An 11,593-nucleotide genomic window follows, 5' to 3' on the forward strand; every position below is an offset into this window, starting at 1 on the left:
CACCTTTAGTTGAAAAGTCCTTGTAAAGACTCTTCGTGTCCTGGACGAGATATGAGCCCAGGTCTTTCTCGACCGAAGGTCATCATCGATACCGATCGAACTACGGAGACTGCATGCGATGGATAAACCATCATATCTGGGTACGTGTCGGCTAAAAATGATGGAACGTGACATTGATCCCTTAATGGACTGGTCTCATCTTGTTACTGGATTTTGGTCCTACCAAATATCACTGGTATGCGGAGGAACGAAATGTTGGAGATAGGGATCCATATCACAATGTTATTTATCCCTCCCTTTTTTTGAATAATAATAAACAGAAACAGATCGGTTAATTTTTAACTTTATCCCAAAACGTTATGGAATCAGTCCCCACGCCGGCAAAATTCAAAATTTGAAAATGAAAATATAATACTGATTATTTTTTGATACCCCATTTCAGGTCCCCTTCGTCCTGAGCCTGTGTACCCGTTGCACCTGTATAGTTACGGCACTGCTGGCCAGTGTGTGCATTTATAGTATTTTTGCATAAAAGGTTTGGTAAAATACATCTAGAAAAATATTTATAAATGGCAGTAAATTTCTCCGGATGAATTTATTCATTTTTTTAAAAAAATCTTTCTTGAAATTTACATTTTCGTAATCAAAAAGATAGTTTGCTTCGATTCTTCGTTTAGTCGACATAGCACAACATATGGTATGAGTGTGAATGGTATATGGAAGTAATATAAAGAAATGAACTTAAAATACGTCTCAGTAATTGAAACTGGAAGTTTTTAAAAGGATCGCTGCCAACCTTGTTTACAAACATTTTCAAATAATAATAATACACCAAACCAAATCAAAGAAATAAAACTAAGATACTAATAACCATGAAAGCTAAATGTCTTGTGAAATAATGTGATTGCAACAGCGAGTTATAATGTTGAATTTTTCTTTATGAACAAATTTCTTTCTTTTTGAAACCTAAAAAGCCTTCTTGCCTATTACTTCCGGTTCCGGCTCACTGTACTGCTACAGAAAGATTAAGTAGGTCGGCGTAAGAATTCTCCGCCTTGATTTCAGGATCCGACTAGGAAAGGGAGTACAGGATGCACGTTTTGAAGGCGTCACCAGCACAGTAGCAAAAAAAGCGGTCAAGCATTCACCCTGACACTGACCTAGTTACAAAGGCCAACGACCGCATGATGAGCGTGTACATGGTGCGTACAGATCACGGAAGCGCGCCAATGTCATGGTTTCAGTATTCCGCAAGGCGAATGATGACGTTGAGTCATGCCTGAACAAATATTCAAAATCTGATTTTTAAGCAGTTAGGTAGTAATGAATTTCAGTTCAACTGAAATTCCATACTATTCTTTTCGAATGGTTACTTGAAATATCAAGTTGGCCCTATGCTATGCTAAACCAGGACTTCAGTAACTGTTAATTATTATTATTTTCTAATCTTAATATCTTATGATATATAACATTTGGATTCCAACGATCTTCTGTAAATAACGGCTCTTACTTTAAGCTGAACGGAGTAAAGAAAATAACAATGGTACGACATGGAGTTCACGAAAGGTTTAAGAACTTCCTCACGATGGTTCTTCACTATTTTAAGTCCGTATAGTCGCTTTATTAGTATAGTGCGTTTAATTCAGTTTCATTGACTGGCTAGAGCACCGTTTTCAAACTCATCAGTTCACCTCAGATAAAAACCCAAACTACTCGAATTAAGTAATATCGAGAAAGAATACAATCACAAGCGTGTTCAAACGGGAATGATGAATACTAATTTATTGAAATTAGAGGCTAGCTGTAAATTATATACCGCTGTTGACGAGAGAATATGGTTTTGTAAGCAGTAGCGTAGCTAGAGATTTTGCCGCCTGGGCGGTCCCTGAGTTTGCTGACCATCTCAATACACACCAAAAAGACTAACAGAAAGTCAAAACGACGTATAGGGAAATAAATTAAAACAGTTTATTTTTGAAGTAAAACTTTAACTTCAACATTCTAAAATGTTATTTTTCTTGCATTTCTTTTAGCAAAATCGTCGATGACATTGGCGAAGTCCTTAATCAATTTTATTTAGAAAAAACTCCTCTCACAACTAGCGACACTTACAGCAATTGTCAGGAAAATTCGCAGTAGTATTGCAATATTTGGAAATGAGTTCTCGAGACAGTATTTTAGAATTAACTGCAAAAGTTTAAAAAGGTTCAAAGTGCCGCTTCCCCCCCCCCCTCTAGCTACGCCTCTGTTTGTAAGGAGTGTGACAAAGGAGTCCAAAATAAAGAGTGATGACCTAAGACAAGTACTATATGGAATCGCCGGCTAACTCAATTAAAGCCAAAATTCGAACTATTGTAACTCTGGAAGCTAAACAAGAATGTGAATAACGTCATGGTGTGAATCTAGTCAGTGTGCAAGTGGTCTCCTGCAGTGAGTCTATTACCATTGCGTCAAAGAGATAATAAATACAGCCCTTTCTGGTTTGCTTTCACATTTCATTTTAGAGTATTAAAATGGTTATAAATGGCTAATTTATAACCATTGCCTCAATGGCAGCTAAGTAGTTTCTAATAATTCAAAAAAAAAAAAAATCCCAGCACAATTATTTTTGCCTAATTACAAGAGATTTCAACACGATGAATGCTGGACTCACTAAAATCATAAAATTAATGTCACAATTAAATTTCATTCATTGAAAGAAAACTTAAAAATCAACATTATCAGTTAATTATCATTAAAATCATCTATTAAGCCAACAAAAATACAGAAGGAAGAGTATGCATATTCTAAACAATTCAAAAATTCAATATAACTAGTAAAAAAACTAATTTATTATGATCCAGCTCTAAAGTTGAATTTTTAATTTTTAAATTATCTGAGACTGAAGAAAATGACTAGATTTCTTGAATTAGATATATTAATAAAATTATTGAAAGATGAAAATTAAGATTTTTTTAAAAAAAAAGTTGATTTAATAAGTATTATTTCCAAATACCTTGGAAATTAACCATGCACATAATATAAACAATTGCTTGAGTTTTTGATATGAACATCTCAGAATTACTATTACTGAACTTTTATAAACTACATTCATTTCCATGTTATTATTCATTCTTTAGACATATCATTTTTACATGTTTAATGCACAGTGCATAAACAGTATCTAAACCAAAAAAGATGGTGAGAGTCAGAGCAAGGTGCCAAGACAAGAGGTAGCCCAAAATGAAGAAATGGCTAATGTGCAAGGTTTAATGTTTAGTGCAGTGCAACAGTGTGATGTTGCTAAAAGACATGTAAGACTTCAAGCCAGAAATGCTGAAAATGTTCAACATAGAATGAGCTTTACTAAAGCATTCAATGCATACTGAAATAGAATATTCACTGAAGTTTATTTATCATTCAAATTTAATCCATCATCTATAGGTCATAAAACCTATAGAATATTAGTAATCTGATTAGGGTAAAGGTTAAGACATGTCTGTAATGAGCAAGATGCAAGTTTCATCTGGACAATGACAATCATATATACCAAAGACACCGAGCCTCCATAGCTCAGTTGGTTTAGACGAGCAATATGGTTAGAAAGTGCCTGGGTAAGAATCCTATCTACGATGCAAGGAATCTTTATCAGGTGTTTTCAATCAAATGGCAAGTTAGCTGGGCTCATACAGAGTTGGACTGTTTTTTCTCCTGGATACTCGGGATTTTTGTCCCTGAAAACAGGCAAACTGACAGGAAGAACACATACAATATACAGGCACAAGGATTAACCAAGTCAGTCAAATTTTGTTTCAAATACCTGCATAGTGAACTGTGGGTCTATGTGTAAGCATAAATCAGGAAGGATTTAAGCCACTTTGTGTCTCTAATGAGCAAGGTGGAAGTTTCATGTGGATAATAACAATCATATACAAACATAAATGGATTGGAAAACAAACTATCCAATCAGCTACCAAAGTTGACAACACAAAATGAAGAGTCAAGAGTGTTTGAGGAAACATGGATACTGGAAAAAGAAATCAATACAAACATCAATATAATGAGATATATGAACATAAACCAGAAGAGGAGGATTTATTTCAAGATTTATGATGGTAAATGATAGAAAATTTAAATTATTTTAAATTTAATTTTCACTATTATCCATCACTTGCATATGCCTTTAGGGTACATATCAAGAAATTGATGGCAACGATATTATCAATCACTTCTGAGTTTTAAGCTGGTTATTAATAATGCACATGGAAAACTTAAAATATATGTAATATGGGAAAGTTTTTAACCAGATTCAGAATGGCTATTATGTCAGATTTCTTTCCTTTCGTAGAAAGGAAAGAAATCTGACATATGTATATATATACAGTATGTATATATATATATACCGTATGTATATATATACAGTATACAGAAAATTAAACCTATAAACTCTAGTTTGCTACAGAAAGACAAAATACAATGAGCAAAAATGACAAAAAATTACAAATTACATTTATAAGGACACACATTTATAGTGTTCAGTTTGAAACATTTTTTTATACATTTGTATGTGTTTGTGTGTGTAAGGTAATTATGTCCTTTTGGGGGAGGAGTTCCTATATCCAGGACCTATGTCAATGATTACAGTGATATGTAAAAAAAAAGCATGCATTTTTTCCCCTCTTTCTGCAGGCCAACATGAATTGGTTCCCAGTATTCCTTGCTTCAGTCACCATTGTTGCAGCACTCCCAAATCCAGAAGGAGAAGCAGCTACTTCAACAGCTACCAAAACATCTGGAAATGATGGAGTATCTGCCCGAACAGCTCGCTTTGATGAGCGTAAATTCAAGCAAGAAATTGACAAGAAACAGCTCAACCAGTTTCTCACATCTAAAAATGTTCTTCATACAATAGTCAAATTAATTTTTGGTAGTGATGAAGAGAGTACAGCTACCTCAAGACAAATACTTAACATTCTGGTCAGTGTCTTGGACATGTTAAAAACCTCACTTGGACAACGGGCACGGTCTTCAACTTCCAGAGGAGCAAGAGCTGTTTTGGATGATGCAGCTATTGCAAGTACATCAATGTTAAAAGGTTATGTAAAATCTGTTCTCACAAAGGATCCACAGTGTATTCAAAAGTATCTTTGTGAGGCTAGTAAAGATGCTGTCAGTGATGGTCATGAAGTAGGATATCTTATTGCTCAGTTTGCCGGGTAAGAATGTATTTAAAATATTTTATCGTTTTGTTTTGGTTTTATTCTCTAAAGATTTTAAAAATTAATCTGCATCTTTTTAAATTTCAGACCTGTGTCCTCTAATTCAGTAATAGAATGTATAGTTTGAAATAACTTATCAGTAACGGATTGTAGAATGAATTTTTAAAAAAAATCCTTTTCCTATCCTAATAGAGAGAGTTCTTTCTCTCTCTCTCTAGCACACGCACAAATTACAGAGATGCTGCACACACAACATCAAGTCACATGATTTTGTGCAAGAAGCCAAATATCATCTACTCCTTATATACAAATACAAAAAATATAAAGATTTATGAGTCAATGAGTCAGTTAACGAACCACCACAGATTTTTCCATTCTATTGAGTGAAGGTGGCTTAGTAAACTGATGTTTACAAAAATATGAATGAACAATGTTAGAGGGCTGAAAGTGCTAGCAACTGGAAGGAGAAGAATCCCCCCCCCCCCAAAGAATTTTCTTAGACTAAATATTCTGATGAATATTTTGTATAAAGCATTTTCCTATAAAAACTTTTTACACGTAATACTTAAATGGTACTTATTTCTTTTTTAGCAGTTTGTGTCACAGGCATCTCATACATTTATGGCAGGTTCACTTTGTTCAAAACTGGTCCAATATAAAAAAATTGTATGAAAAATTTTTAATCACAAGTTGATATACCAATACAATCATGATACACACCTAGATTTCTTTTATATCTTATAATTTAAAATCATTGGATCACTAAAACACTATAGTGATAATAACAACACAATTCTTTTCTGACACCTAGTTTTGTTCAAATACAACTTCAGCAATGTTTCCATAATAAAAATGATTTATAAATTAATGTATGATCTTGTATGAGTAAATTAATGTATGAGTATGGTATGATCCTTTTGTTCTCTTCAGATAATAGGAAATGGCAAAGATTTATTTTTGATTTGTTTTCTGCTCACAGTCCTCAGCCATTTATAACTCAAGAAGCACAATATATATATGAATATGCAACTTTTATCTCTCCAAAATATCTCCCTGAAATCTTTAGAAAATAAAAGAATGTCGTATTGACTGTTTAACATTGATGACATTCTGATGAATATTTCTGTAGTTCTTTCCTTTTCAGTACTGTCAACAAGCGAAATTTAAACAGTAACAAGCCAAGCCGTATATTAGTTAGTTCAAAACACATCAGCTAAAGGCTTGAAGAGTCTGTGCACTGAGAGACCAATGATATTTCCAATGCGCAACCTACAACGACTATCACACATAACCTTTAAAAATGCAATAGTGTGTGAATAAAACAAATCTGGATCTCACTGTTTGCAATAAAATGTAGTTTGAATTTAGCCAAACGACTGGTTTTTCATTAAAAAAAAAAAAAAATCAATCGCATGCAGGATATTAATACTGTAAACAAAAGCTGAATTTAACAATAACAAAATCTCTCTCTCTCTCTCTCTCTATATATATATATATATATAATTGAAATGGTAATAATGTCTAGTAAACTCCTGTTACATAGGCAACTGTGTTTGGCACACAGATCTTCAACAAGAACCAGCTCTGCTGTTTTCTTTATGTCAGCTGCCATCTCTAATGACTTAAAAAATTACTCCTCCATTTATTCCTTAGAAGAGCCTTCTGTGAAACCATAGGCATAAATAAGTTTTATTGTCCAATTCTCTATTTTGAAATTTGCTCACATAACTTCTGTCTGCTTAAGAATCATCTTCAGTTCTGAAACTTTTTTTGCACATAAAGAATCATCAACAGCATTCGCTTGTCATTCATTCACACTTCTTTTTCAAAGCAATCGGGTGTGATTTCGAGTGCTCTAATTACACTTTCCAATGATATTGCCAGATATCACCACATACTGCCAGATTAACGTTTACTTCATGCATGACTGCAAAGCAAATTCTGCTTGGGTTACAGCAACATAATAGGATGACCGAAGGGTTGTAAAATGGCATTCCTCATGTACTATAAAAACAGAGAAGCAGAGCCCCATGAACCAATAGTAATGTGTAAACTCGATGCAGGAGCAATTCTTAAAAAAATATCAGACCTGCCTACAAATGTAAGGACTGCTAATATTTTGATGCAAGAAACTACTGCAATAAGCTGGATACAACTTTTAATGTTGGCATAATTTCAATGAATTTTTCTCCCTTTTCATACCTGCAACTGCAAATGAAAACTAGGCATCTTATAAACAACTTGATAACTGGAAATAGGTGAATTTTAAGATTCTGTTACTTGTATTAAAATAATCGAAGCATAATAAAGGCTGATAAGAACTAAATTCAAACTTGAATTTTAATGCGGAAATGATAAAAAAATGAAAGAACCAAACAGATAAGAAGAATTATTAAAGATTGAAATTGTCTTAGAAGGAAAAAAAAATGGGGAAGGATTAAGCCCAATGGCAATCTTTTTATACTAACAGTGGACGGATAATGCATTATGATTATTATATCTTCTGAAGATCAAAAAGGGAGAAAAGATACATAAATCAGATGTATTCATAGCATTTGTTGGCTATATTATAAGAAAGAAGCATTTTAGCAAATATTTTTCAGAACAAAAATATTTCTGTGGCCACTGCAAATGTGGATATATATATATATATATATATATATATATATATACAGGGTGTTCGGGATAAATTTGACATATTTATAATTAATTATATTTTTCCGTAAGTTACATGTATTAACACACACTTCTCTTCATTTAAAAGTTTGGACCCTTCTTCATTCATATACAAGATGTCAGAAAGGATGGATAGCTGGAACCCACCTGAATCATGGAAGAGAATAACTTGTATCATGATGATTCGTGCCCGCCATCAAAATAAGGATATTACGACTGCTGCCCAATGCTCCCTGAATACAGTAAAAACAATCAGGCATGAACTAGAGACTTGCAATGGTGACTACGAGGATGTAGCAAGAAGAAAGATCCCTAGCAGACGATCTGATTGCGTTCGTACAGCAGAATTCCTCGCAAATCTGCAGGAACAGGTGTTGAAGAACCCTGGCATTGGAATTCGGGCTTTGTTCGTGGAGTTGCTAACTGTAGTCAAGCCCTGGATAACAAGGGTAGCCAATGGTAGGCCGTATGTATGGCAGCAGGATTCGGCCCCTTGCCACACCTCTGGGAAAAGTCAAAAATGGTTGTCTGAAAATTTCTATGACTTCACCAGTCCAAATGTTTGGCCTCCAAACTCCCCAGACCTTAACCCCATGGATTATTTTGTATGGGGCGCAGTTGAAAAAGACACCAATCGCACTTCTAGTAATACAAAAGCCCAGTTAATGGATAAAATTAAAACAGTTTGAGTAAATCTTGTTGATAGTATTGTAATTAACTCTGCCTGTAATGTTTTTTTGTCAATTCATTAAATTTAATAGATACAAAGAAGATTTTCTTTTTCCTTACGAAACTGTCAAATTTATCCCGAACACCCTGTATAATATTTTACTAAAAGTCAATGACATCTCTCCCCAAATTGCAAGACACTAAATGCAATCAGGAAATATGAAAATTTTGTATTCTATAAAGGAGATCAGTGACTTGCTCAGAAATCATTTTATGCCGAAAAATACATATACAAAATGAATTAGTGACATTTCAGAGAGGAATAACTGACAGATGTTATTTGGGAGAAAATGTTTGTTGTGTGCTATTTTGCATTCTGAAATACACAATTGCCAACATGCCAAGAAATGGAGGTCTAGAAATCATACTGAGCCCAAGATAATCATAGGTATTCCTAAAATAACAGTTGACAGGAGCTGACACTGGTTGAGAAGGGTGGTTACTTCATCTCACTGTGAAACTTTAGAAAACCTGTGAATGGAGATGGGAAAAATCACAAGCAATCTCATAAGTTTCCATGATATATAGATGGCTGTATATCACCATTAAAGAATTGCAGCTCCCAAGCCTCTTTTAATAAAAACAACAATAAATGCATATTTAGATTAGCATCAGCTAAGGCACACAGAACCTAGACCATGGAAATTGTTCCTGTTGAGGAATTACATTTCTTGCTTTCTACAAAAAACTTGCTACACACTTGAAAAATGTATTATTAGAAAGAGGGTCCAGAATTGCTAAGATTAACTGACCATTGACCACTTTTTAACTCTCCTTGTTAACACATGTATAGCACTAATTTGCTATAGGTTCTGAGGCTTTTCATGAGTGAATGAGATAAAAAAAAATGCCATGTTACAGAAGCAATTTCAAGGAATGTGGCTCATTATTGATCAACCATTCTCTCTCTCTTTTTTTTTTTTTTTGTATAGGCCCTGGTTGCTTGTAGAAAAATATTTAGAAGACTGTTTTTCTGTCATGATAAGTTGACCTGGTTGGTCACATACATAGTGCTTACACCCTCTAGCTAATAGGTTGTATGTATGTGTATATATACAGGGTGTTCGGGATAAATTTGACATATTTATAATTAATTATATTTTTCCGTAAGTTACATGTATTAACACACACTTCTCTTCATTTAAAAGTTTGGACCCTTCTTCATTCATATACAAGATGTCAGAAAGGATGGATAGCTGGAACCCACCTGAATCATGGAAGAGAATAACTTGTATCATGATGATTCGTGCCCGCCATCAAAATAAGGATATTACGTCTGCTGCCCAATGCTCCCTGAATACAGTAAAAACAATCAGGCATGAACTAGAGACTTGCAATGGTGACTACGAGGATGTAGCAAGAAGAAAGATCCCTAGCAGACGATCTGATTGCGTTCGTACAGCAGAATTCCTCGCAAATCTGCAGGAACAGGTGTTGAAGAACCCTGGCATTGGAATTCGGGCTTTGTTCGTGGAGTTGCTAACTGTAGTCAAGCCCTGGATAACAAGGGTAGCCAATGGTAGGCCGTATGTATGGCAGCAGGATTCGGCCCCTTGCCACACCTCTGGGAAAAGTCAAAAATGGTTGTCTGAAAATTTCTACGACTTCACCAGTCCAAATGTTTGGCCTCCAAACTCCCCAGACCTTAACCCCATGGATTATTTTGTATGGGGCGCAGTTGAAAAAGACACCAATCGCACTTCCAGTAATACAAAAGCCCAGTTAATGGATAAAATTAAAACAGTTTTTGCGGCCCTTCCCAGGGAGACTGTAGCATCAGCTTGTTCGAGGTTCCGAAGCAGAATTGAAGCTGTGATCGATGCTAATGGTGGTTATTTTGAGTAAATCTTGTTGATAGTATTGTAATTAACTCTGCCTGTAATGTTTTTTTGTCAATTCATTAAATTTAATAGATACAAAGAAGATTTTCTTTTTCCTTACGAAACTGTCAAATTTATCCCGAACACCCTGTATATTTCATTGGAAAACCTAGACATGTTCAGGCAGTTATCAGAGGGGATACTAAATAATTTTCTAAAAGTCGATTTCCACTATATTTTTGAGGAATCATGGACAAAGTTCGATTCTAATAATGTATTATTAAAAAGTCTTTGTTAATAATGTAATACATATGTAGGAAAAGAAAATGGTATCATGTATATTAAGATGTTTGTTTGTTTTTTTACCCGATCCTGATAATTTTTCTTTTTCTTTACAGTTATGCAGCCAGTCATGCTTTGGAAAGTCAAAAGACAACACCTTTCCAAGTGAATTACAATGCTTCTAGAAGAGGACGGAGTGGTGAAGATTGTATGACTCTCTATCAGACTTGCAATGAAACAGAATGAAGACTGAATTTGTATGAAACTGTCAGTTTTTCCCACTCAACACAAGTGATGTTAGCTGGTCTAACATACTGCATTAGAATTTTGTACCCACAGCTATTATAGTACATAGTTTACTTTTTTTTCCTGCACCGTTTTTATGTTTGAACATATGGAATTGTTATAGAAAATTTATATCTATGAAAAAAAAAGCATGTGGGTAGGCCAGAAGGTTTCACTGAAAAATATCCCATCTATTTATTGATCATTTTGTACTTTTCTCATCAAAATGTAAAAGAAAAATAAATATTACTTGCACTGTTGTAACTATGAAGTAAAATAGACACATCAAACAAAAAAGTAAATTTAATATTTTGCAAATATAATATATCTCAAACTATTATTTGATAACACAATAACAGTTCAAAAGTTCACGTACATATTTTATGAGTTCTGCCATTTTTGGTTATACTCTAGGAAAATTTTCTGTCACACATAAGTTAAAATCCATCTATGATGGAAAAAACTTTATTAGACCTTTACAAGGAAGGAGAAGTCAGCTACTCTTAGAGAGGACAGCAGAGTTTTTTAATTCTAGCAAAATAGGTTCATGAGCACACACATATTTCAGAAACATTGGACTGACCTCAACCTGTGCCAACGAGA

General features: G+C 34.2%; 1 protein-coding gene across 1 annotated transcript in view; it reads left to right on the top strand.

The window, feature by feature from the left end:
- The window catches only part of LOC150101338 (uncharacterized), a 51,545-nt gene extending 40,291 nt beyond the window's left edge, over positions 1-11,254 (top strand). The window contains exons 2-3 of the mRNA XM_090400670.1: positions 4,669-5,195; positions 10,822-11,254. Of these exons, the coding sequence (XP_090256796.1) occupies positions 4,675-5,195; positions 10,822-10,951 (651 nt within the window). The 5' untranslated portion in view covers positions 4,669-4,674 and the 3' untranslated portion in view covers positions 10,952-11,254. The remainder of the gene's footprint in view (positions 1-4,668; positions 5,196-10,821) is intronic.
- The last annotated feature ends 339 nt before the right edge of the window (positions 11,255-11,593 follow it).

The sequence above is a fragment of the Typopeltis vanoorti genome, chromosome 11 (assembly GCF_054136105.1).
Source record: "Typopeltis vanoorti isolate ZY-2024b chromosome 11, IOZ_Tvanoo_1.0, whole genome shotgun sequence".
Lineage (NCBI taxonomy): Eukaryota > Metazoa > Arthropoda > Arachnida > Uropygi > Thelyphonidae > Typopeltis > Typopeltis vanoorti.